General features: G+C 59.2%; 1 protein-coding gene across 2 annotated transcripts in view; it reads right to left on the bottom strand.

Moving 5' to 3' along the window:
* The window catches only part of UNC13C (unc-13 homolog C), a 62,395-nt gene that overhangs the window by 13,731 nt on the left and 23,172 nt on the right, over positions 1-25,492 (bottom strand). For both annotated transcript variants that reach the window (XM_078381132.1, XM_078381131.1), the window contains exons 8-22: positions 25,258-25,399; positions 20,185-20,354; positions 19,489-19,604; positions 18,751-18,914; positions 18,001-18,151; positions 15,075-15,143; positions 13,897-13,986; positions 12,893-13,021; positions 9,586-9,719; positions 8,466-8,551; positions 5,373-5,499; positions 4,187-4,283; positions 3,440-3,583; positions 2,179-2,256; positions 794-871 (exon numbers count right to left, since the gene is read on the bottom strand). In XM_078381132.1, the coding sequence (XP_078237258.1) occupies positions 794-871; positions 2,179-2,256; positions 3,440-3,583; positions 4,187-4,283; positions 5,373-5,499; positions 8,466-8,551; positions 9,586-9,719; positions 12,893-13,021; positions 13,897-13,986; positions 15,075-15,143; positions 18,001-18,151; positions 18,751-18,914; positions 19,489-19,604; positions 20,185-20,354; positions 25,258-25,399 (1,775 nt within the window). The remainder of the gene's footprint in view (positions 1-793; positions 872-2,178; positions 2,257-3,439; positions 3,584-4,186; positions 4,284-5,372; positions 5,500-8,465; positions 8,552-9,585; positions 9,720-12,892; positions 13,022-13,896; positions 13,987-15,074; positions 15,144-18,000; positions 18,152-18,750; positions 18,915-19,488; positions 19,605-20,184; positions 20,355-25,257; positions 25,400-25,492) is intronic.

The following is a 25,492-nucleotide window of genomic DNA, read 5'->3' as shown; positions in this document are numbered from 1 at the left end:
GCCCAAGGACCTGCGCTGCTCCCATGACCCCCCCCAAGAACATGACACCCCACCCGACGGCTGCTCCCGGTTCCTGCCCCCTTCCATGTTGCAAAAGAGCAGCAGGAGTCCCCCCCCAACCCGCAGCGGGGTGAGTCCTGAGATGATGAATTCCAGGCTGTCTGTCCCCCCCTCCCTGCCCCCACCCCCTCCTTCCTGCTTCAGGGGGGCTGTTGGGATTTGAACGGAAAAGGGATCTTTCCTCCCCTCACTCGGATCAACATGTTCTGCTCCCTAACATTAAAACACAAAAGAGAAAACCCTCTCTACTCCCCCAAATCTCCACCGAGGCAGGGGGGGGCTCTGCCTTGTGACCCACCCCACCCCCAGCCAATCAGCCCACCAACCAGGGCTATGCCGGGCCAGCATTCACGTCCCTCTGGAACAGGAAATGGGACCAGATGTCCAGAAGAAAAAGTGGGCCCGTGTGCTTCCGCTCCAGCCGCGCTGCCACCCAGGGGGTGAGCCAGGCCAGACTCCCCCCCCTCCCAGTCCGCACCGGTTTCCTCCCGAGAAGGTCCCTCCAGGACGGAGGAAGGGGGCTCCCATGGACCTCCTGGCCAAGCGAGGCCGAAGTCGCCTAGGTCCGGCGGGGCTCAGCAGACCCCCCATCCAGCTGTAACACCCCTGCTGGCAGCCGCCGCCAGCCCCCTGCCGCCCACCATCAGCCTCTGCATCTGAGGGGGTTCCTATGGGGCTCAGGCAAGCCTTTCATGGTCCCCGGAAAGCCTCCGTCCGGCGGCTCCAGACTCACCTCTTTCCCTCCCATGGCTTCAAACATCTTCTCGAGCTGAACCCGCAACTGCTGGATGTTGTTCATCAGGATGCAGGGCTGCCGATGATACAAGAGCGCCTGTGAAGCGGAGCTGCGGCCGGGCCGAGCGGAGAGAGGGTGGGTTTTGGGAAGACCTGCGCTGCCTGGCTGGGGAAGGGGGAAGCGAGCTGGGGGGGCACCCCCTGGGGCAGGGCAAGAGCCTGGCCTTTTGGCAAACCAGGCCACGGCGGCACCCCCCCCCCCCCCGTGCTGCTCTTTCTGGGCCTCGGCATCCTGAGGGGAGGGGGGCAGTTCTGCGAGGCAACCCCCACCCCTCGAGAGAAGCTCCCGAGGACAAGCCTGTATGAGCCTCGTGGCGCAGTGGTTAAACTGCTGAACTGCAGCCAAAACTGTGCTCACGACCTGGGGTTCAAATCCCAAGTAGCCGGCTCAAGGTTGACTCAGCCTTCTATCCTTCCGAGGTCGGTAAAATGAGTACCCAGCTCGCTGGGGGTGGGGGTGGTGGCAATGTGTAGCCTGCATAATTAACTTGTAAACTGCCCAGAGAGTGCTGGAAGTGCTATGGGGGGGCGGTATATAAGCAGCACACTTTGCTTTGCTTTGCTTTATGTTTGTGCCCCCCAAATTCCTCACCCACCCATTCTGCAAGAGTCCCTTGGGCCCTCCCTGCAAGGCGGGGCCGAGCCTGGCTCAACGGGTGGCCTCTCCTCTCTCTCTCTCTCTCTCTCTCTCTCTCTCTCTCTCGCTCTCACTCTCGCTCCCGGAAAGGGTGGAAAGAGCAGCCGAAATCTCCCCGTGGCTTATCTCTCAGGTTATTTATTATTCAGTGATGGTCAGCAATCACAAACAGTGCTTATAAAAAAAGGCAGCAATAGGGTTTGAACGGATCCTGTGCTGACGGAGATGCCCCTCTTGAGCAGCTGCTCCGAGGCGTGCAGTCCTCGAGCCACCTAAGCGGCAGGGGCCAGCCTGGAAAGGGACCTCCTCCACCTGCCTTGGGCCAGAAGAGGGGCTGCCCACCCGCACCAGACCGCAGCGGGGCTGCAGGAAGGCTGGCCGGCCCCATTCGGGGGAGAAGAGAGGCCCGGGGTGTCTCCCGCCCGTTGCCAGCCCTAGTTGTTTGCCCGCCCAAACCCCCCACCAGCCTCTGGGGAGGGCAGCGCTTTGGCTCCCCATGGCCAGGCAGAGCACAGCGGGCAGAGGCTGCCTAGAGAAGTGGGTTTTGCACCCCTCCGGGGGGGGGGGCTGTCTGGCTTGCAGGAGGGCCTGCTCCTCCCACTGGGATCGATCCTGTGCCCTTCTGGCCAGAGGAGGGCTGAGCGCCCTGGCACTGGAAAGAGGAACAACCGTTCCAGGATACTCACCACATTCTCTTTATCGCAGTAAGCGCTGAAATCATTTTTTATAATGACAGCATACTGAGTGAGCACCTTCTCCATAGTCTGGAATGAAAAAGGGTGGAGAATTGGTGTCACCTCTCTATGGCGTCTCGGCCCCCCAAAAGCACCCAGCCCAAGGGTCAAGGGAACACCCTCCCCACTGGCTGCTCAACGCAGGGGGATCGTGGCCATCCTCCAGCCTGTTGGGGTCCAACCGCTAGCCCATGGACCACGTCCAGCATTGGGTGGGCAACTTGCCTATGGATGCACACACACACACACGCACACACCCTCCCCCCCACCAGCACTGCAGTAAAGAGGGAAGCACCCCTCCCTCCTGTCTCTACAGCCTCCCACTCGGTTGCCCCCCCACCATCGCCATGGAGACCACTATTCACCTTTCATTGCCAATGGCAGGTAAATAGCAGACCCAGAAGTAAGTGTGTATGTGTGTGTGTGTGTGTGTGTGTGTGTGTAGGTGTGCATTCGTGCTCCCCTTTCAGGCAGACATTCAGCTGGGCTGCAGCCAAAGGGGGTGGCAGACATCCCACCGGCAGTGGCGTGCCCCTGGGCGAGGGGGGGCCGCGTGCCCCGACTCTGGCCCAAGCCAGGGGCTCCGGCGTGATGCCCAGAGGAGAGCACCAAGCTGCCCCTGGCCTGCCCTGAAGCCTTGGCAGAGATCTGGGACGCCACCCCACTTGAAGGGCTGGGCACCGCCCTCCTCAAAGCGAACACGGCAGGGCCCCAGCTCTTGTGGGGAGTGGGTAGCGTGAGGGGCTCAGGAGACCTGCATTCAAATCCCCCACGGCTCAGCCATGGGACCTCACGGGGGCGCACGTGTGAAAGGCGAAACCCCTCCTTAGAATCTCACACCCCTCGGACCCCCTGCAAGGCTGGTCACCGGCCAGATACGGATGGACGACAGGTGAGGACAACTCAGCTGGGAAAGGTGCAGGAAAGGGTACGAAGGAGGAGGAGAGGTGCCAACCTCGTGGCTGGCCAGCCGAGGACTCCGTTCGCCTTTGGGCAAGGGGCCGGTCTCCTCTAGAGGCTCAGGGAGGCCAGAGGCTGGGAAAGGGGCCCCTCTCTTGACAGGAAATGGCCCGAGGGAGCCTTCTCTGCCACACCTGCGAGACCGTCCCCGGTCAAGACGACCCACCTCTCCAGTGCCAGGAGGACAGAATCCTGCTTCTCCCACCCCCTTCCGAAAAGCCCTCAGCACCACCCAGAGGACACAAACGTCTACCTTGGCGAACCTCCTCATGAGGTGAGAGAGCGCTTCTGGATTGGGGCACTCCAGCTTCTTGATGATCTCAAAGCTCTGGTTGAGCTGCGTAAAGACATCCACCACCGAGCAGGAGAAGAGGGCATGGTCTGAGGTCGGCTGGAACTACACGGGGGGGGGGGGGAGAGAGAGATGGTGGGGGCTGCTCCAGAGATGCCTCTTCTCCTTCCTGCCCCCCCCGAAAAGCTGCCCTTGGAAGACACAGCGGCAGCTCCTGCTGCTGCGCCACCGCCTCCACCACCACCACCACCACCAGGGTTGGGCAGGAAGGGGTGCGGCGGTGGGGGGGCAGCCGGACAGCTCAGCCCCCTTGCCCTCTCCAGACCAGGTCTGAAGAAAGACAACCTTGCAGGAATAATTACAGAACTTGCAGGCTAATTAGTTGATATACTAGTGTAACTTTTTTCTGGAGAGCAAGGTTCTCTCCCCCCCGCCCCCCCCTCCAGCATCATTACATCCTTGGCGTGAAGATCCCCTTCTTAATCTAGGCTATTTAGTCCTAAGATTGCAAATGGCCTCCCAGCAGGGCAACCTCAAAGAGGCCTGGGCCTGCTATGGAGGAGTCCGTCAGGCCTCAGCACAGCAGAGGAAGACACAGGGTCATGAGGGTGGGGGCTAGCAATGGGGGGAGGGGGTCACCCTCAGGACCCTCCTGTGGGTTGGCCAACTGCACAGCCCCCCTTTCTGGCCCTCGGCGGCGGCTCTCACCCCATCTTTCTTGTCCCTCCCCAGGGCACCATGAAGGAAATCCATGGAGACGTCCTCATTTTCATCCAGCCACTGCAGGACAAACGGCTCAAACCACCTGGGGGTGGGGGTGGGGGGGTGAAGAAAGAGGAGGCCAGGAACATCAGAGGCTGCCCCACTCCGAGCAGCCCCGTCAAGAAGCCGAGAAGGCAAGCTCTTCCTCATCAAGGATGGACGGGGCTCAAAATAAGCCAGGACTCAGAGCACATTTACACCCTTAAAATAAATCAGGGGAGAGACTGGAGTTTTTGAATTCCGTTCAAAATCCTGTGGCAGTTATGTGGGTTTTGGATAAACATTTAATTTGCTTTTAACCTGTGTTGTCTCTTGGTTGAAGGGACTACACAAGCTTCTAGAATCATTGCATTTGAGGCATCGTCTTGTGAGGCAGGGAGGTGGGGTGGAAACTGATCAGAGATTTTGATGACATTTCAATATGCATTTTGTCTAGATCTTCACTTCTAACCTTGCCAAACACACACCCACAGAGAGAGAGAGAGAGAGAGAGAGAGAGAGAGAGAGAGAGAGAGAGAGAGAGAGAGAGAGAGAGAAGTGGAGAAAGAGGGGGAGCACAGAAAACCCCCCCAGTGACTGTGTGGCTTAGTGGTCTCTATGGACCTCTCTGTCATCGCCATCATCTTGATCCTCCCTCCCCCCCTCCCTCCCTTCTGGAGCTGCTTCTGTGGCTCTTCCATCCCTTTTCACCCTGGGGGGGGGCTGCTGCTTTATCCGCCCACCCCTTCTCCCAGCCAGCCCCTGCCCCCCACCTCCCCCCACCCCCATTTATACTCTTGGTGCCACAGAGGAAGAGCGCGCTCGGTGGGAAGAGGCTTGCCTTCTCTCCCTCTCCCCCCACCCGCCCCATCCCGCTCTGAACAAGCTTCACTGCAGAAAAAAAAAGTCAAGGAAAAGGTGTTTAGGTGGCGCTCACAGTTCTGGGGGAGTCTCCTTCCAAAGGGGCTCTGGCTTCACGGAGGGTCTCAACGAATATTTAAAGAAAATGAGCCCAACAGCAGGAGAGACACTCCGGGAGACGCCTGCTTCATTCTCTCTCTCTCTCCCCCCCCCCACTAAATCCCTGGTGTCATAATTCTGTCACTTTGAAGGTGTCGCCCCCACCCCAACACACACAACCCTTTGGACTTACAGCGAGTATTCAGGCACAGCGTCTCTGAAGGAGGGGAGATCACGCACATATTCATTATAAAACCATTTCACTTTGAAGTGCAAATTCATATAATCCGTGCTCTTGCATAACCGCTGCTTTTCATGCTCTGTAATGGAACATGAAAAAAAATAAAAGTAAAATATGTAATAAAGCTGCAGCTGTAAATAACACTACAGTGTCCTGGAGCACATGTTAAACCTGGCAAAATAAATCACACTGGACATCCACCTCGAAGAACTGCTGGGTTTCCAGAGGCCTTCATGCCACAAAGCGTCAGGGAACGGCTTTCGGGGTCTGGACGTCAGGCAGCAAAGGGGCTTGGTTGGTGAGCTGGCAGACACAGCGGGCAGCCTGAGAAGGCTCAAGCCAGCCAAGCCAAGCCAAGCCAAGCCAAGCCAAGCCAAGCCAAGCCAAGCCAAGCCAAGCCAAGCCAAGATGGGCAGTGGTGGGTGGGGAGACCAACTGCCCTCTCCCCACAACTCAGTTCATACCCACACAAACCCTGCTCTTGCGATTCCATTCCCCATGCCTTCTGTTGCTTTATCCAGGGAAACGGACCGCCGCGGCGCTGAGCTCCTCCTGAAGAGGGTCTCCCCCACCCCCACCCCCCAGGGATGGGCTCTGGTCCCCAGACTAGGTGGCAACCGGGTTCAAATGGCAATTTCAAGCCTCCTGGAAGGAAAGGAGCCGACCGACCGGCTGATGAGCTCTCAAGGTGAGCCAGAGGAGAGCCTTCCTGCCTGTGCCAATTCTCTTTTTAAGCCGGCAGTCCCTCCTTCAGAGAGAGAGAGAGAGAGAGAGAGAGAAGGCTTTAAAAACACCCTGTCATTTTAGGCAGGAGATCAGAAAGTGTGTAAATGAGATGCGCTGCTTTCCTTTGTAAGTCTCCCTGAAATGTGACACTGCCCCAGCTGGAAGGCGGGGGGGGGGAATGGATTCTGCTACTGAAATCTGGGCGCTGAGTGCTGCTGCTGGCAAGCTGGCAACTGATGCTCAGCCCCTGGGTTAACCTTGAGTTAAATCATGAAACTGCTCCCAACCTGATGGGGTCTGAGAGACAGAATTTAGCTGTCGTGGAAAACCCAAAGTCTCGCCGATCCTGCACTGAGCCACAGATGCTGCTCCACCCCTTTCCCCTTTCCCCTCTCCAGTCCCATCCCCCCCACACCAGCAGAACTGGGGATGGAAGAAGGAGGTCCCATTTGAATAGGGTGAGAGCCAGCTGCAGGGCCCCCCTCTCGCCGTCTCTCTCCCCCACTCGGCCTTGTCCAAATTCCACTGAAGAGAAGGTTCAAGCCAGAACAGGGTGGCTGATCTCTTTGGGCTTGAACCCTGGGCTCCAGAAGGGAGGCTGGCCTTTTTACATCTTGGGCTGTTCAGCGAAACAACAGCCAATGGAAGGGATGCTTTTGCAGCATCACCCATGGAGGGGGGGAGGGGGGACACCGGGCAGCCGACCACCGGCCGCCCCCCCCCATCACTCCCAATTGGCCTCAGTGGAGAGCTTCAGCCTGGATGCCCCAAAGACATTCTGGAAATCATTTGGATCCCACTGTTTTTGCGCGGGGGGGGGGGCATTCTAATGGGTCCGTTTTTCCAGCAGAGGAACGCAGTTGTATGAAGTCTGAATCTCAGCAGGGGATGATTCGACCACGGCAAGGCAGAAGACTCCAGGCTCCCCACCTTCAGGCCATCTTGTCTCTGCCCAAGCGGGAACATCTGGTCCAAAGCGGGACCTGCCATCTGCCTAGGAGAAGGGACCCACTGGGAAAGGGCAATGGGCAGCCTCGTGGCGCCTGTGGACTCTTAAGGCCGCCCCAGCAACAGGCGCCTCTGCATGGAGGTTCAAGTCGCCCAGGAGTAGAAGTCTGGGGGGCCTCAACAGCCCACCCAAGATGGAAGTCTGTCAGCCCCGGAGGCGGGGGGAGGAGGAACGCTGGGTCTCGGAGGGCGCAGAAGGCCAGTGCAGCTCCCACTCTGTCCTGCGGGTCCGAGAACCGAGGAAGAGATCCTGCTGACCCTGACCGGTTTCCTATGGGCGGTGGCGGCCTCCGCTCCTGGCCCCTCTGGCCTGCCATGAGGCTGGCTGGGACAGGTCTTCTTTGGGAGGGCTGGCGAAAATGCACATACACACGCTCCCCTCCTCGTCTCCTTCAGCCCCAAAGACTTCTCTGGAGACGTCACCTCAGAGCATCTTCACCACAAAGGCTGGGTCGAGCCCCACACTGACAACCTGCCAAGCTGCCCTCGCTGTGGTGGATCGCTGTGTCCAGACGAATAACACGGCACATCTCTTGACAAGACACGGAGCGCGCATGGGCAAGGAAGCTCCTCCCGCCCAGCTCCGGTGCTTCTGCCCTGCCCTGCCCTGCCCCGCCAGGGAAGACCGAAGGAGCAGCGGGAGACTCTGCTGACACAGTGTTGCGCTACCTCCCCGGCGAGCTCCGAGAGCAGGATTTCCGCCACGCGCAGGAGGAGCAGCCCACCTCGTCCACATCTCTGTCAGCCCCTCTGGGGAGGGCCGGCCGGCCGGCCACAGAGGGAAGGTGCCCGGGGAACCCAAGATGGCAAGGGGCCATCAGGAGGCCGTCTGGGTCTCGCTGGCACCCCCCTGGCTGGAGACGGAGGGGCCTTGAGATGGAGCCCCGGAGGAGAAGCCCCGTAGCCTGTGTGCAGCCCATGGGAGGAAGTGGGCGGCTGAGGGTGTGTGTGTGTGTGTGTGGGGGGGGGTTTGGCATATCTGGCGCCAGAATGTAGGAAGGGGCCTGGCTCTCCTCCCACAAGCAAGTGAGGGTCCGGGCCACGGAACCGTTCCTTGGCCAGCCAAAGGATGGGGGGGGCAGCCGCCGGGCGGTGGTTCCCAGCTGCCAAGAGCACCTCTGTTCCTGCTGAAACACCTTCCAGTCCTCCTCTTTGAGCCTCCAGCTGCTTTTCTCTTTAAGGAAAACTCGGGGGGGCTTATTCGCCACATGGTTCTGCTAGTGAATTTTTCCAAGGAGGAGGAGGAGGAGGAGGAGGAAAAGGAGGTGGTGGCTGAGCATTTCCGCAGGCGGCTATGAAAGTTGGTCTTACCTTCCAGGGCGTATTTCATGTCCTGTGCAAAGAGGAACCACATGATCTCAGCGCTGACCTTGCCCATGTTCAGCTCCTGTGGGAACCTGGAAGAAAGCCCAGGGAGGGGACGGGCCCCATCAGTCAGGGCTTCTCTGGGCAGCCGGAAGGGCCCAAGGGCCAGTTTCTCCTCCCAGGCAGCTCTGACTTCCAAGCACACACACACACACACACACACACACACACACACACACACACACACACACACACACACAAACACATATCCAGGGAGGAAGGTCTGCTTGTGTGACTTGGTCCTTTGCGGGAGGAAGCAAAGGAGCCAGAGGCGAAGAGGCTGGGGTTGGTCTGCTCCTTTGCCTCGAGAAAAGCTGGCCGAGGATCCCTGTGGCCACCCAGGGAGGAGGCCAACGTCTTGCGAGGACGGTCTGGGGGACCAGGCAGGGTGAGGGCCACTCTGTTCAGGGGCCATTCAGGTTTGCCCGGAAATTGCCTGTGTCACATCCCCTTTCCCGGCCACCCTGGCTTCCCTAGAAGCAAGAGGAAGAGCCTTCGGTGCCTTTTCCAGGAGTTAAAGCTAGATAATCTTCTCTGGATTATTTTGCTTTCAGAAGTGGTTTGCAAATTTGACATTATCCAGAGATTGCCTTTATCTGCTGGTCTTAATTCCCTGGAACATGAGGAGGATCCCTCACTTGCCCGGTGCAGCCACAGCCGTTGGGGGATTGGGGCCTTGCTCCAAGGGGGCAGCAGGTGCGTTGCCAGCCTGGGACCCCAGGGCCCCTTCACGCCCAGCGGGCACCCAGCTCTGGACTCCCCTGAAGCTGCTCCACGGCGGGGGGGGGGGGCCTTCCCGCTCTCTGCTTGCCTGGCCCATTTCTCTGGGGAAGCCACAAGCTTTCCTTGTTGGCCATCATGAGGGGGAATTGACAGAGCAGCACCAGGTCACTAGCCAGAGCTACCCCACGGCCTAGCCAAAGGCCTGCCGTTTTCTTGGTTTCAGGAAAGGAGAAACACCCGCTCTGCCTCCCAGCCTCTGAAGAGCCAACTGGCACCCACTTCTGAAAGGAAAGGGACCGGCTGGGAGCCTGCGTGGCCCACGGCCTTCCTTCTTTTCTCTTACTGGTTCAGGACCGGCGTGTAGGCAGTCCTGTCTTCATCAATGATGGTGACCATGAGGGTGATGAGCTGCGTCCAGAAGTCCAGATTCTGGGTCGTTGGCCCCTGTTCCTCCCGAGGAGCATCTTGCTTCTTGCCCTGCAGACCAAAAAGGGAAGGAATCGTGCCACTTCCACCAGAACCCAAAGCCCACCTCCCCTGCGGCTCCTGACGGAGGCCAGCAGAGCCTCCCTGAGGCAAAATGTGGCTGCCCAGCTCAGCACGGCTGGGCGTCTGGCCTTCAAACGCCCCTTTTCGGAAAAGCCACGTCCCAAACATAATTTCCCCTGTTCGGAAACATCCTTTCTTAGGGCACCACCGTCTCCTACAATGAGGCTGCCACCTTTCCCGGGCCAAGAGTGACCTAGGTGGCTGCCACACGCCAAGGGCTTCCGTTGTGCGTGCGTCTCCATGGAAGAAACCCGCTTTCCACGTTGCAGTGGCAAGGCCGACACAAACATCACTCTCTCTCTCCCCCCCCCATGACAATGCTTGTGGGAAGGTTCACTCCGCAAAGCTCAACAGAGGAGGCTGCCTGAGGCCCTGAGGGGGCCACTAAGCTCCTCGCTGGGTTTTGCTGCAAGAGAGGAGCCTGGACCCTCTCATCCCTCCATTGCAAAAGAACAAAGCGGGGCCGTTCCCAAGGCCAAGCCACAGTCTTGTGGGATGGGGAGGGGCAGTGGAAATCTAGGGTTATCAAGTGAGTCCTCTTTCATGCTACCTTCATGCCCCCCCCCCGAGAAGACCCGGGTCAGTGGAAATGCCTCCCTTCTGGGTGCCATCAGCAGCCTTGCAAAGGAGCAGCGGGGCATCCGCCTGGGAGGGGAGGGCATAGTTCTGCGGGTGGGCATGCAGGAAAGCTGAAGGGGTCCCTTCGCCTTCATACTTAGTGCCATCCTCACGGAGCCACATTAAGCTCCCTACGCTGCGAAGCGGGCCATGGAAATGTCAGGGGACCGGAAACCAAGCCCTGCGAGGAAAGACGGGAAGAGCTCAGCCTGTTTAGCCTTGAGAGAAAAAAGACTGAGGAGGGACAGGAGAGCCCTCTTCGAAGGTTTGAAAGGCAGTCCTAGAGAGGAGGGGAAGGATCTGTTCTCGATCATCCCACAGTGCAGGACATGCAACAATGGGCTCAAGTTATATGAAGCCACATTTCGGTTGAATATCGGGAAAAACTTCCTAATTGTTAGAGCAGTACAGCAATGGAACCAATTCTCTCGAGAGGTGGTGAGTGCTCCAACGCCGGAGGCCTTCAAGAGAAATTTAGAGAGCTGCCTGGCAGATATCCTTTGACTGGGATTCCTGCATCGAGTACGGGGTTGGACTGGATGGCCTTAGAGGCCCCTTCCAGCTCCATGATTCTAGGATTCATTGGACAGCTGGAGAAAAATGGACCAGCTGTGGGAACTATGGAACAGCTGGGTCCTACTCATGAACAGGGCTTTGGGGATGTGCCTGAAATTCTACACAGAAAGCCTCTTTCCAAGCAGAACGTTTGCTTGTGCCAACCGGAGCATTTCGGCCCGTCAAACAACCAAGAGGCTGTGAAATACGGTCTCCTTTTTGGCATTCACGAGGCGGAGAGCTGGCCCTTGTAAACACAAGCTGGCGGCAAAGGTGAATGAACAACATGTCGGAGAGCCTCATTCAGAGATTAAGCAGAGAGATAAACGAGGGCGGCGAAGCCTCCAGGGCACTGAGGAGAGGATGGAGAGATTGTGCCTCATCAAGGACTGGGTTCTTGTCCTGCATCACACAGCCGCTCCCCTCCCGTCAGGTTCACTGCAGCAGCCAGCTTTGAGGACACGCGTGCATCTCCCCCCCCCCACTTCCCTTGAAAGGGTGGCAAACCCCCACCCCTCCCCCTCCCCCGGCTGGATCTCTTCCAGTTCACCACTCAAGGTTTTCCTCAGGACGGAGCAATTAGGGAGGGGGGGAAGAGTCTCCTTCCCACCCACAGATGAAGATCGACCCCATGGCTTCTGCCCCCCCCAGCAAAGGCATCCCTCCCCCACTGCTGTTTTGCCTCATCTGGAGACAAGTGAGACGGGGGTTTGGACTTCTGTCGGCTGCTGCTTGTGAAAGGGATCCCATAATAGGGTCTGGATTCTTGGTAGCCAGTTTTTATAGGAATAATGACTAAATGACCTTTGGCGGATTGCCCGGCTGCGACCCTACCTTGACATGGGGGTGCTCACTACCTTGGTACATGCGCTCATAATCTCAAGAGTAGACCACTGTAACATGCTCTACGTGGGGCTACCTTTGAGGCTGATGCGGAAACTTCAGGTGGTGCAGAATGCAGTGGCCAGACTCCTCACTGGAGTGAGAAAACACCAACATATTTCTCCTGTTCTGGCTAAACTGCACTGGCTGCCCATCCGTTTCCACATTGACTTCAAAGTTCTAATGCTTACCTATAAGGCCCTAAATGGTTTAGGACCTCAATACTTGGCGGAGCGCCTGCTCCCACCAAGATCTACTTGGATCACCCGCATGAGTCAGGAGGTGAGGCTGAGGAGCCTGACGCCGAGGGAGGCCCAGAGGGAAAAGACACGAAGTCGGGCCTTCTCGGTGGTGGCTCCTCGCCTTTGGAGCAACTTTCCTCTGGAAATTCACAAGGCCCCAATGCTGGGTACTTTCAAATGCCAACTGAAAACACGGATGTACATCCAGGCCTTCCCTCCTGTCAACTACTGATTTCTTTGCTTTGCTATTTATCATTTATTTATTCCTGCACTATTTGTTATTGCTGTATGCTAATGTTTTTATGTTTTTAAATTGTTTTTGATATTCTGTAAGCCGCCCAGAGTGGTAGAATATACCAGATTGGTGGGATATAAATCGAACAAATAGATAGATAGATAGATAGATAGATAGATAGATAGATAGATAGATAGATAGATAGATAGATAGATAGATAGATAGATAGATAGATAGATAGATAGATAGATAGATAGATAGATAGATAAAGCCCTTCACGGCTCTGAACATGGCTGGTCTCTACTCATCACAAAACCACGGCGTTCACAGCAGGGAACCTGTTTTTGGGGGGGGACCTGCTGCGTCCACCTTGAGTGGTGGCTGCCCAGATGTTTCCAGGAAGGACACCAAGAGAGGCCGGGGGTCGCCCCCTCCCTCCCGCCCACAGTCCTTCACGACCAGCTCCGGCTGTTGAGGCGAGAGCGACCCAGAGGCAGGTTGGGGGGAGCTCCAGGGTCAGGAGGGGGTCTTGCGGGGAGGGGGCCCAGAAGCATCGGGGGGGGGCTCACCTGGTCCATTAACTGGGAGTACAACTCATAGCAGTTGTCAAAAATGTACTTGTAGGTGGAATCCAGGCAGGCTCGGACACAGTCCTTCACGACCATGCTGGCACGGGGTGGACTCTGCAGTTCAAGGACCTGTGCGGAAAACACCGGCAGAGAGGAAGCTGAGGCCCCGGAGGTAGCCCAGCCGGTGCCCCCGATGCTGTCCCCTTGTCCTGGCTAACCATGGCAACCAGCAAAGCTATGGGGCCTCCTCTTTGCTTTCCCCATCTGCCTAAAGACTGGGAAGCATGAAGGGGCCCTTTGTCTCTAGCAGGAGGAAGTGGGGTGGGTTTAGATTCGCCTCCCATAGGAGGACTACTGCTCCCAGAGCACCGTCCTGCCCGAGAGCATGTGAGGGAAGGGCTCCTTGAAGAGCATCGGACCACAGGGTGAATCCAAGGGGATGTGGAGGAGCAGGAAAATCGCCAGCCACACGCTTTGCCTTTTGTTTATTTAAACATTCATAGGCTGCTCTCTAGCATAGCATCTCAGGGCTTACAGGTTACAAAGTAAAATTATAAAATAATTTTAAGGCACAAGATATTTAAAACAATTTGAAAACAAATAGCACAAAATCAGAAGCCTCAAACTTGAAAAACGTTGCACTGAAACCGGTGCAGAGGCTGATCCTCAACCCCCAAAGGTTTGATGACCTATTTCCAGGTAGAACATAAAGCAGCTGTTCCACCCAAGCGGAAGTGGGCCACCTGAGAGGAGGAGGAGGAGGAGGAGGAGGAGGAGGAGGAGGAGGAGGAAGGCTCTTCTGGCTCAGCTCCTCAGAAGCCCCCCACCCACCCATCCAAATCCCTCGTGAGGTTATGGCGAGGCTATTCCAGACCCCTCAAGGGACTCAACCCCTTGCCCACCAACCCTCCAAAAAAGCACCCACCGGAAGGAATCCTGTGGGTGGGAGCAGGGGGAGAGGGTTGTGGTGGTCAATATACCTCTAGAACAAGACCTGGAATTACCTTCATGCGGAAGAATGTGATGCTTGTGAGCAGGTCCACAGTTGACTTCAGATCCTGGAGCCTCTCGGGGCTGCTGGCTGGAAAGTTTTCCTGGTGACAACAGAAGATGGGCGTCTGGCAAAGGCTGGTGCAGGCCAGCACTGAGTAGCCATCCATCCATCCAGCCTTCCTCCCTGGAATCCCCACCGCAACCCCAGGTGAGGAAGGGCTCCGAGGGGGGGGGCTGTCCGGAAAGGCAGCTCTGTCCCAGAAGGGCCTGGCCTGGCCTGGCCGGCCTTCCTCTCAAGGGGATCCCAAGGGCTGAAAGCTGCCTGGAGGGCTTCCCCTAACACCCCCCTGGGTCCCCCGAAAGGGGATGCATGCCCCCCCCGCATGCATGCTGGGCCCGAGCCTGCAGACAGGAAGGGCTGCCTGAGCTTCATCTTCCTCCTCCTGGAGACGCTCTGCTGGATGCCAGCCTATGGGTGGCAGGAGGAGACACCCCCCCCCATGGCTCTCCAGCACCATGAGCAAGCCATGGGCTTCCCTTTTCTGCTGTCCCGTAGGCAAATCCTGCCCACCCTCTCTGCCCCCATCCTGCTATTCCTAAGAGAACCGTATCCCCCCTCCCCCATGGCAAAGAATGATTACCCCCCACACACATACACACACATACACCAAGGCAAAGGCATGCACAGGGGGATGGATCGCTCTTTCCCCCCTCTGGCTGGCTGGCTGGCTGGCGCCATGTCAGCCTCTCCTGCCTCTCCTCTGACTGTTCTGGGGCTCTCCCACCCCTGCCACCCCTCCAAGGCCCTAAGCGTCTCTTTTGGGGAGGGGCCTGCCCCCCTCCCCACGCCATGCGGCTCAGGCCGCTTTTGCTCTGGAAAAGAAGGAGCCCCCGAGAGCTTGGGTGTCGCCTCCTCCTCCTCCTCCTCCTCGCTGTCCCTTCATGGCTTCAGCACCCTGGAGAGCTCCGTGCGGGCAGAGGGAGGCTCCGGCCGGAAAGAGGAGGGCCTTCTCCGGACTTCTGGAGGTTTTGCTCTCCCAGGCCCTGATTCAGCCCTTCTTTCTCTTCATCCCTGAATGAATGTCAGCAACACACACACACACACACACACACACACACACACACACACACACACACACACACACACACACACACACACACACACACACACACACACACACACACCTACCCTGTACTTGGAGAGGTCGATGCGCAAGGAATTATGCAGCTGATCCAGCAGTTTTATGAACTTTTCTCTCTGCGTGGGAAGTAAAAACACAGCCCTGCAGGTCAGAGACGCGCTGCTGGGCACCTCGGAGGCCCCACTAGCGTTCTGGCTTCTCCTAGGCGAGCAGAAGCAGCCAAGAGGGTCCTTCCCTGTTGCCCATTCCCAAAGGCCCACGAAAGCTGAGGCTCACCTCCGTGCAAAACCCGCTGCCCCTCCGAGAAGGTGCCCCAACCCCCTTCTTCCGCTGCAGCTCAGAGACCTCGGCCTGGGGGGTGGCGAGTGGCCCAGGCCTCCAAAGCCCGGCCCTTTCCCCACCTTGCCATGGCTGGGGAGGAGGCACAGTGCCGCAGCCGTGGGTCCAGCCCAGAGCAGGGACGGGCTCGGACGGGCTGGGAGGCCGGACGGGAGCTGCCCAAGGCCCAGGCTGCCCCCAGAAGGTGACCCGGCCTCTCTCCTTAGGACCTTGGGCTCCCCGGGCTCCCCACAAGGGGCGGCAGGAGCCAACCTTCCTTAGCTGCAAAGCAAGCCCCCCTTTTGGGCAAAGGCATGCCTTCGAAACAGAACGACTTGCGTGGCCCGGGCTGGCCCGCCGGCACCTTCCAGGTGACACCCCTGCCTCGCCTCAAGGCCCCTTTGCCACCGGATGCCAGCCAGGCGCAAGCCACAAGGAGCCAGAAGGGGTGAAATCCCTACACCACAGGGCGAGGCCCCTGAGCTGGAGGGGCCCTCCGGGCATGAGGAGAGAGAGGGGCAAGAGAAAGGACCTGGCGGAGTGGGGATTCCTGGGAAGGGGGGGGGCTGCAGACCATCCAGATGCACCCATGCCTCCCCACCCCACCCTAATCTGTACAGGATGGGTTTTCCCTCCCTCCCTCCCTCCCCCCCCCCCACATCCTGGTTGCCCTCCTCTGGTCACCACAGAGCTCCATCTCTGGCTGGCGGCTGCCATGATGGGGTTGGCCTCATAGCCATCTGTTGAGCCACAAATTGGATTGGCATTTGCGTCAATGGTCAATTAGCATTAAATGCGAAGAGCGAGCGAGAGACCTCGGGCATCAGAGGATTAACTTTGGGACGTTCAGAGCATGGGGCAAACGGGAGGCAAGCAACCCAAAATCAGGAGCACCGGTGTGTGTGGGGGAGGGAAGGAGTGAGGGGGGTGGACTCCGTTCTCAGAAGCTGTACTGAAACTCCTGGGGTCCGGATGGAAGGATGGAAGGAAGGGGCTTCCAGAAGACAGTTGAGTCTCAGGTGGCCAAAGCCGGCACCTTCAGGAACCTCCCTCCCGCCCTTTGGGTCACGCAGGTCAAAAAAGGCACCCGCATCTGCTCAGAGGGGATGCCGGTCCATTTTCAGGTCAAGGGGCTCCCCCTGCACCCCACGGGGCCCTTCTCCGCCTGCCCCTGAGGCAACAAGGCCCACCTCAGACTCCTGCTTTGAGGTCTCACCTTCTGGTGGGCAGACCCGGCCTCCTGTTTCAGTGTTATTAAGATAACCTGCTTGTTTGTGACTGAGTCTCGTAACTAGCATGTGTTGTTGTTTTTTTAATTGCATCTCTTCTCTAAATCTTATCGAAAGCTGTCTTGAGTCCCAGCTCTGGGAGGAAGGCTAGGGAAGAAAACATGCAACCAGCTGCTCCAGCTAAAGAGAGGGGGGGGGGAACCACTCTGGCACTTGGCAACATGCATTTGGGTGCAACTCCACAGATACTCACCTCAGGACATCAAAACGGAAGGCGGAGGGGGGGGGCGAGGGATGCAGGCCGGCCACTGCACTGAAGGCCCACCAGAGAGCCTCCTGGCAGTTTCCAAATTAAAAGGCTCCAAAGGAGCTGAGAGGAGGAGGAGGAGGAGATGGTGGTGGCCCAGGCAGGAGGTGGTTGGCCGAGGGCTGCTGAGCTGTCCGCTCTCCAGCCCCCCAGGACAAACCAGGCCCTCCTCCCTTGGCCCCTGCCTCGCGCCAGAGGAAGGAGGGAGCCTTCTCCCAAAGGTGTCATCCTTATTCTCAAGGAAGAAAGGAGGAAAACGGAAACAGGACACATGACGTCCATCGGGCAATGATGGGAACAAACGGCCGTGCTCCCACCCTTCGGCAAATGTCCGCCCCCTCTCTGAGGGCAACCACAGCATGACCGTGATTCCTGCTCAGGGTGTGATTCTGACATGCAAGAAGAACCGTGCTTTGCTGATCTCCAGCTACTGCCGCTGTGGCCGGCTTTAACACTGGCACCTGAGGGGCCACAGACTCATGGAATGGGAAGGGGCCAACAAAGGCCGTCGGGTCCAGCCCCCCCTCCCCGCCCGCTCAAGGCAGGGATCCAATTCAAAGCAGGTCTGACGGAGGGCGGCTCCGTTTTCTCTTCAAGGCCTCCAGTACCACCACCACCACCACCACCACCCCTGAGGTCACGGATTCCCTTGTCATACCGCTCTAACAGTTAGGAAGTTTTTCCTGATATTCAGCCTAAATCAGTAGCTTGAGCCCAATATTATGTGTCCTGCCCTCTGGGATGATCAAGCCCCTCCTCTGTAGGAGGACCTTTCAGGTCTTTGGCAAGGGCTCTCCCATCACCCCTCCGCCTCCTTTTCCGAAGGCTAATCAGGCCCAGCTTTTCCAGTCTTTCCCCCCAGGGCTTGCTTCCCAGTCACCCTTGTGGCTCCCCTCTGAACTAGTTCCATCTTCTCTGAATCCTTCTTAAACTTCGGTATCCAGAACCAGAGCATTCAAGCACTCTGGATGAGGCCTAACCTTTGCCAAACAGAGGGGAGCGAGTAGGCTCCCGCCTGGAAGGACTAAAGCTTCTTGGAAGTGTCTAGCTGGGTGGGTGGGGGCCCAGCCTCCCTCCCACCCCCCAATGCCACCGGAAAGGAAGGAAACAAGCCTTTACCCCAAAGTTGGTGGCAGCAAATCGATCTGAGGCAGAAACGTTGGTTGTGGCCGTGGTGTGTGCGTAGAAGGCGTTGATGTTGGCCAGCAGGGTGCTCATGACGGCCGGGACGCCCGGACACATGTACTTGGAGGACAGGCACGAGAAATGCCTATGGGGCAAAGCAGGCGGGCAGCTGTTGAGCAAGGTGGGGCACAGCAAGGCGGGGGCCCTGCTGGCAGCCCGGTCTCCCTCAGCTGGACGCCCCTCTGGCTTGGCCTTTCCGAGGGGGTGGCCGCTGCCTCAGGGGGTGGGTCTGTGCTCTGGACGCTGCCCACACAAGTCGGCTCCATCTCGTATGCCTTCTGGGAACGGCTGGGGTTTCTGCTTCTGTGCCTGGCGTGCCCCAAGAACACACACCCCCTCCCAGCCTAGCCCACCTCTCAGGGCTGTTGCCCCACTCAGGGCTGTGCGGAAGTTTTTGAGCACACCTCCTATCCATTCCTGCGACCCACGTGTGTGTGTGGGGGAGCTGGGCCGGACCAGGCACTGAGACCCACCTCTGGACAAAGGAAGAGCTGCCCTGCAGGACAGCCCGAGTCTGCAGCCCTTGGGAGGAGGGGGGGGAGATTAGTAGCCACGGCTGGGGCTACTAATCCAGCCCTCCTGGCCCTCTCCCCCCTCGCCTCCCCTCCCCTCCTCTGCCCTCATCCCCCCTGCCCCTCCCCCGGCAGCCCCTTTGTTCCCAACTCAGCAGGCAGGGCTACCCACGTCATTGCCTGGTAGATGTACTCAATCCCGTAGCGCATGGCGAATTCATCCACAATTTCTTGCGCAGCATCGTCAAAGTAGACCTTCCAGGCTTCTTCTCCCTTGATGGCCGGGATCTGCACCGTCCCGTTGGATTTCACCTCCGTCAGGTAGTGGAAGATGCTCTGCAAAGGGAAGGCCTCCTTGCTTGCATTGGGAGCGCTGGCCTCAAAGGGAAGGGCCTCCCACCAAGCTTGTCTTCCCCCCCCCCCAAATTCAGCCAGTCTTGCTGCCCACAGGACGAAGCTCCCACGCCGGCCACGGCCCTCCAATGTGGACCCCCCTGCGAAAGGCGTTTGAGCCAGGATGCATCCTGGAGGCCACTGGAGGGAACGGGGGGGGGGGAGAGGGGGAATCCCCCTCCTTCTCCAGGAAAAGCCTTTTCACTTAACCTTTAATCCTTTGACCCAAGAACTTGCCTTCCTTCCAGGGAAGCCCCAGAACCAAAGCAGAGGGAATTCCCTGAGCAGAGGCCTTAGTAGTGGAAAGAGCAGGGCCCAGAGGCTGCCTGTCTTGACCCCCCCCCACCTGCTCTCTGGCCCCACAGCTTCTCCCCCAAACCTATTCCCTCCCCTTCCCCCCCCCTTGCAAGGGGCACCTGTGGCTGCCTCGGCCTGAGTGCGTCGGGGTGTGTGTGTGTGTGTGTGTGTATTCGGGGGGGGGGGAGTGATTCCCTGGAGGGGGCCTCCTTACACCCACCTCATGCAAACAGGTGTACTGGATGTGATACGGGGCCACCTTCTCCTCCCCTTTGATCTCCACGTTGAGCTTCAGCCGGACGGCCCCAGAGACGGCGGATTTATCGGTCCGCTTGTCTAAGGATCGAGAGGCGCGACACGTTGGCGGGAGCCGAGGGGGCTCGCCTCCCGGCTGCCTTTCCTCCCAGAGACCATCCTGCCCCCCCCCAGGCAGCGCTGGCAAAGGGGGCCACAGACCTGCCCCCCATTCCCCCTCCCCACAGTGGTCGGGCGGAGAGAGGCGCAGGGAGGGGCCCTCTTGGGTTCACTGAGGCTGGGAAGGGGGGGGGAAGAGGCCACACAGTGTGCGCACGCCCGGGCCGTCGGGGTGGTAGCCCCCCCCCGTGAGGAAGAGAGAGGGGAATCCGAGGCAGGCGGGCCAGGCTGGCTGGGCCGGCAGCTCTCATCCCGAAGGCTGAGGTGGTGAGGACGGGAGCAGACTGGGGGCAAGGGGGGGGCAACGACTGCTCCAGGCAGAGGACACGGCCCTCTCGGAAGGTCCTCCGGCTTGTGGGGAGCCCAGGAGTGGGCGGGCAGAGGATGGGGTCCCCTCCGGAAGAGGCCGAGGGAGGGAGGGAGGGAGGGGGGCCCTCCTCCTAGGGGCCCCCTCCCTTTCCCCACCCGGATCTCTTTCGGGGGCCAGACTCTACAGACTCACCCAGGTTGTACCAGACGTCCATCTCGCCGCTGAGGGTCCGCACTTCAATGACGGTTTGGCCCAAGAAGTCGTCCGACTCCTTCTTGAAGTGCTGCTTCACGCGGGACTTGATGTCATCATCCTCGTCCCAGACTCTGACTTTGATTCGGTCTGTCGAGTTGTGGCATTCACTGGAAAGGGAGGGCCGCGGGTGTCGGGGGGGGGTGAATGCTGAGGGTGGACTGGGGGGGCCGAGGCAGGGGCCTCCCTCCCTCCTTTCTGGCTTGGCTGAAAGGCCTTGGGGGGGGCCTTTATGCAGCAAAGGCAGGACACGTCCCCCACGAGGGTGTGCGTCGGGGGGGCCCTTCCCCATCAAGGGCTGCTCTCCGCAGGAGACCCACCTCCTCGGGGGCCTCCCTCTTTCTCTGAGGCCTCCGACAGCAGCCCCACCAGGAGGAGAAAGAGCCCCCAGCCCCTTCTTCCCCACACGGTGGCCGAGCAGGCCTGGAAGGGAAGCGGACAAGCGGTTCTGCCCTGGCCTGGAAACAATGGTGTCACAAAACCACGCGCTTCAGAGACGCGGGACGCAGCTGGAAACCCACCCAGGTTATGAAGCTGGAGACCCCAAAAAGGCAGGCTGGATCCGGCCTATGGAAAGTGGCTGAGCTGGGCTGGGGGTTCAGCCACCCAAAGAGGGGCCAGAGGAGGGGGGTGTTTGTGTGTGTGTGTGTGTGTGTGTGTGTATGGGGGGGAGGCTTTCTGTTTCTCACTTCAAAAGCTAGAGCCACATCCTGAACAGCCACTGCCCTTTGCAGCGCACCTATGGAGAAAGGGAAGCGTCCGGAGGTCGGCCGGCTCCCCTCGGGCGTTCGCGGGAGATGAATCCAAACAGAAAATGTATCCTGTTGGGTCCAGGTCCTGATCCATGACAGGTGGAGAGCTGTGTCTCTGCTTACTCATAGGAAACAGCTGCCTCTCCTGCCTTGCCAGAAGCGCAGAGCAAATCTAGGTCAAGGCGTAAACAAAGCCTGGTGACTTTGCTTTCTCCAGCATCCCGTTAAGGATCTCTTTTCTCGTCTAATGATCACCTCCCAGCTAATGAGAGGATGGACTCGGTTAAAACCCAGTCGGGGAAAGGGGCAAGCGGAGTCTCCCCCACCTCTGCCCCTGTGCGAAGAGTTGCCTCCCACGTGGGGGAAGGTGGGGGGGCCCGGCACCCTTGAAGGGAGAGAGTGGGGGGGGGGAACAGACGGGGTCCCCAAGGGGGCAAGAGCTCCCCGAGGCCCTCACGGCCGGCCAGGCCAGGCGGCTCCTGTCTTGGGGAGGTTCGGCCCCAGCTCTTGTCTGTCGCCTCCTGCCCAAGGCGGGCTGGGACCCTCTCCCTCACCGGGCCTGGATTTCCCAGGGGCAGCATTTCCTGCAGGTTTCCTGAGGTTTCAATGGGGCGGAAGGAGTGCCGGCCTGCCGGCCTGGAGAGCCATTGCTGGGGGGGGGGGGTGGAGAAGGGGAGGGGGTTGAACCGGCCACCCTCCCATCTCAGGTAGGGCTGCCCTCTCTGCATGTCCCAGCCCCTGTCCTCGGCAGCTCCTTGTGTTGTGCCTCCTTCTTCTCCCCCCCCCACACCCCGCATCTCTAGCTCATCCTGGGGCTCAGCCTCCTGGGGGGAAGAGGATGCCCGCCCGGGACCCTCCGAAAGGAGGCCAGGCAAAAGCTGCCCCCCCTTCATTCGTCCAGTCTTCACATTACATGAGAGATCCACTTGCGGGCTCAGCAGCTGTTTACACCGGGAGATCTCTTGCCTTCAACTGGCTTGATGGTTATGATTCTGTCAACAGTGGTGGCTGCATCTTCCCTCCATCTGTCGTGCCCCCCCCCAACACACACACACACACACACACACACACACACACACACCATTACAGCTGCGCGCAAGGGATGCGGGAGGGAGGGGGGCAGGCCAAGAAGCCAAGCCCCGGCATGCAGGCGATTCCATAGGCCATCAAGGATTTCTGAAGGATCCTGCTTGCACATCGGCGGCGCTACACGAGGGCAAACCTCTGGGCACCAGCTGGCCTGCAGAGCCTGCATCCAAGCAGGGTCCGCTCCTCTTCAAACGTTGCCCGTCCCGTGAGAGCGTAGAGGGGGGGTGTCCTTCCACCCTCTGTGTGGATGATTCTAGACTACACAACAAGCATCTCCAGGGCAATGAGGGGTGGGGGTGGGGGGAGGGAGAGAAAACCAGGTCTACTCTGCAAGGGAGCAGGCTCCCCCCTCCCCCCAAGCCAACTGACCGCATCTTGCAATCCATCTTCAAAACGAAACACAGGATTATTTCAAGACCGAGCGGGGCCAGAGAAACAATTTGCATAATGTAAAATAAATCCATAGTTGTAATCAGAAAGCTGCATGCTTTAAATCCTTGGCCATTTCTATTAATCTCAGGAGCCCCATATAGGCTGGAGGACACAGCCCTTCAACCAAGTCGCTGGGACTTTTTAAATCCAAGGGTATTAGCAGGAAAGGGGGTGGGCCACAAGGCCGCTTCTTCCCTCTGGCAGCAGCCAGGGCTGGGCAGAGCGGTCTCCCAGAGGGGGGGGGCGCAGGGGGTCTCTCTTTGGCTGCCCCCTGGGGCAACGGTGGGGTCTGGAGCTGACCCGCACGGCCCTTTTGCTCCACGCGCCCAGGTCCTGGCAGAAGCCTCTTGTGTGGCCCTTCTGGTCCTCTTATTGGGGCTCTCTCTCTGTGTGTGTGTGTGTGTGTGTGTGTGTGTGTGTGTGTGTGTGTGTGTGTGTGTGTGTGTGTGTGCGTGTGCGTGTGTGCGCGCACATGCATGTGCTCTGTGGCCAGCCTAGTAGGAGGGCGCATGTCTAGGGCAGGATGGACGGGGAGGGTGGGCCATCCAGAGCTTCTTCCTCAACCTGCTGCATCAAGATTCCTTATGGGGTCAGTGGGAGCCCCTCTTCTGACCCCTGGGGCCCACAGCATCCACGCAGGCACAGAGTCTGACGGCCTGGCCCTCTCTGCCCAGTGGGGTGGGGTGGGGGCTGGCCTGTGCATTACACTTGCATCCCCCTTCCAGGACTCCCCACCCCCCCACACCCACACAGCCCCCCCACTCCCCTCCCACGGGGGGGGGGATTTGTTGCCAGAGGCAGTGCTAAAAGATCAGGATTGGCCCATTGGAATGTTTTGGCAAGCAACCCCTGTTTGTGTTATCTGCGCTAATTAACATTTCTTTGCTGATTTGGGAGAGAACAGGCGGCGGGGGGGGGGGGGAGCTGCTGCTGCCTGTTGGGTGCCAGATGGCAGCCAAGAGACAGCCAGCCAAACCACTCCGCCCAGCCCACACAGGAAACGGGAATGCAGGAGTTTGGGGCAGAAACCTGTGGGTCTGGAGGGCAGGGTGGGGGTGGTTGGTGGGGTGGGGTGGGGTGGCAGCAGGGGAAAGACAGGCCCTGCCCGCAGCCAAAGGAGAAGTTCCTCACCCCTTGGAAGGATGGCTCCTCTGGGGGGGGGGATTTTGCAGGAAAACCAACTCCCCCATGGGCTCTCCTGAATGACCGGGGGGGGCATGACCGACTGGGGCCACCCCACTTGGCCATGGTCCATAGGAAGGGGCACCAGCAGCCAGCCACAGGAAACCTGGGGGGAGCAAAGGACAGGCCCGGTGCCCCTGGCTCGGATGGCCAGTTCAGCCCCCCCGAGGGGGGAATTGGCTGGTCAAAGGGGGGGGGGAATGCCTGCCGTCTTTGCCACCCCTTCTTTCAGTCCGAAGCCTCAGAAGCCTTTCAGCCCTGTCTGTGCCACCCGATGCCGCCTGCTTGACAGGTTCTGCAGCCAATCTACTCCCTTTGCTCCCAAGCAGACCCACGGGGCGGCTGGGGTTTGGGCTACTCCCGGGGGGCTTGCCTGAGTCTGCCCTACGGCAGCCCTCCTCCTGCCTGGCTGGTGGCTCATGGGCGTCACCCCCATTCAACGCATGGCGAACGCACTGGCTGGGTCTCCTCCCCTGGGCTTGCCCCACCCCCACCTCCACCCCCAGCCCCTAAAAAGGCACGCGTGGCTCCTGGACAGAGGAAGCACAGCCCCCCCCACCGGCCACGGGAGGCCCCCACTGGCTTGCCAGGAGTGCAGCTGAGGAATGAGTCATTGCCAGCGAAGGCTTCCCCGCCCGCCCGCCCGCCCGTGCCTTGCCTCCCCTCCCTGAAGGGAACCTGCGTTTCCTGACATGACCCGGCCTGCCTGAGAGGCCATCTTTTATTCAAAACACTTCAAACCGCAGCTTTCTCTAGCGAGGCTTTCTCTGCTCCATTAAGAGCTCGAGATGCGCACAAGACCACCACCTTCCGCTAGAAAGAGCCGTCCGTCCACCTCACCCGCAAAGCTCTCCTTTCTTGGAGGAGCATTTATAAACGGTGTGACAGCAAAGCAAAGGGAATCGTTAGAAGGAAAACAATCTAAATGAGAAGTCAGCCCTTCCAGATGGGAGTTCCCCCCCCCCTCTCTGAGGAGGAGGAGGAGGGCCAAGGTGCTTAGAGAAAGGCTTTGGGCAGCGGGTGGGGGGAGGCTCCATGTGGCCCCCTTTTAAGGACCACGAAGCCATCCCAGCTTTAAGCTCCAGTGCAGGCAAGGGAACCAACCGGTGTGGCCTTCCAGATGTTGCTGGGCTGCAGCTTCCATTGTCCCTGGATGATGGGAGTTGTAGTCCTGCAATGCCTAGAGGGTCCTGCATCCCCCCTCCTGTTTTCACAGTGCCCTTGAACCATGCTTGGGGGGTGGGCTCCTGCCATCCTGGAAGGCACCCACCCATTTCACAGCTCCGGCCAGCTCCAGGGGTGGGCTGGGGACAACCCCCGCCGCAGAGCCCCTCCCACACAGAGAGATGAAAGGGCTGATGAGCCGCCCGCTTGCCCTTCGGATTCCCAGGGAGGGTTCCAGACATGCCACCCTTCTCTGGCCTCGCCCCTCCCTGGCCAGCAGCCTTGCCATGTGGATGCACGGCTGGGGACTTCTAACATCACCCGTGGCGGGTGGGTGTGTCACACAGGGCCCGACAATCACACCCCCAAGAAACCGGCATCGGGCAATACTCACAAGTAGAACTTTTCATCCCAGGTGGGGTTCAGGTTCCCGAAGATGGTCTTGGTCCTCCTCTTGGTCTTGCCCACCTGCACCGTCACGTAGGGGTCACTGGAGCCGGTTTTGTCCTTGGCTTGCAAGCCTTGCGCACAGACCACTGCGAGGAGGAGAGGGAATGGGCAAAGTCAGGGCCGCCGCACCCAGGTGGCCAGCGGCCTGGGAGAAGCCCCTGCCCTGTTCCCACCCACCC

The sequence above is a fragment of the Pogona vitticeps genome, chromosome 12 (assembly GCF_051106095.1).
Source record: "Pogona vitticeps strain Pit_001003342236 chromosome 12, PviZW2.1, whole genome shotgun sequence".
NCBI lineage: Eukaryota > Metazoa > Chordata > Lepidosauria > Squamata > Agamidae > Pogona > Pogona vitticeps.
The sequence above is the reverse complement of the archived record's forward strand: the minus strand, read 5'-3'. Positions and strand labels throughout refer to the sequence as shown.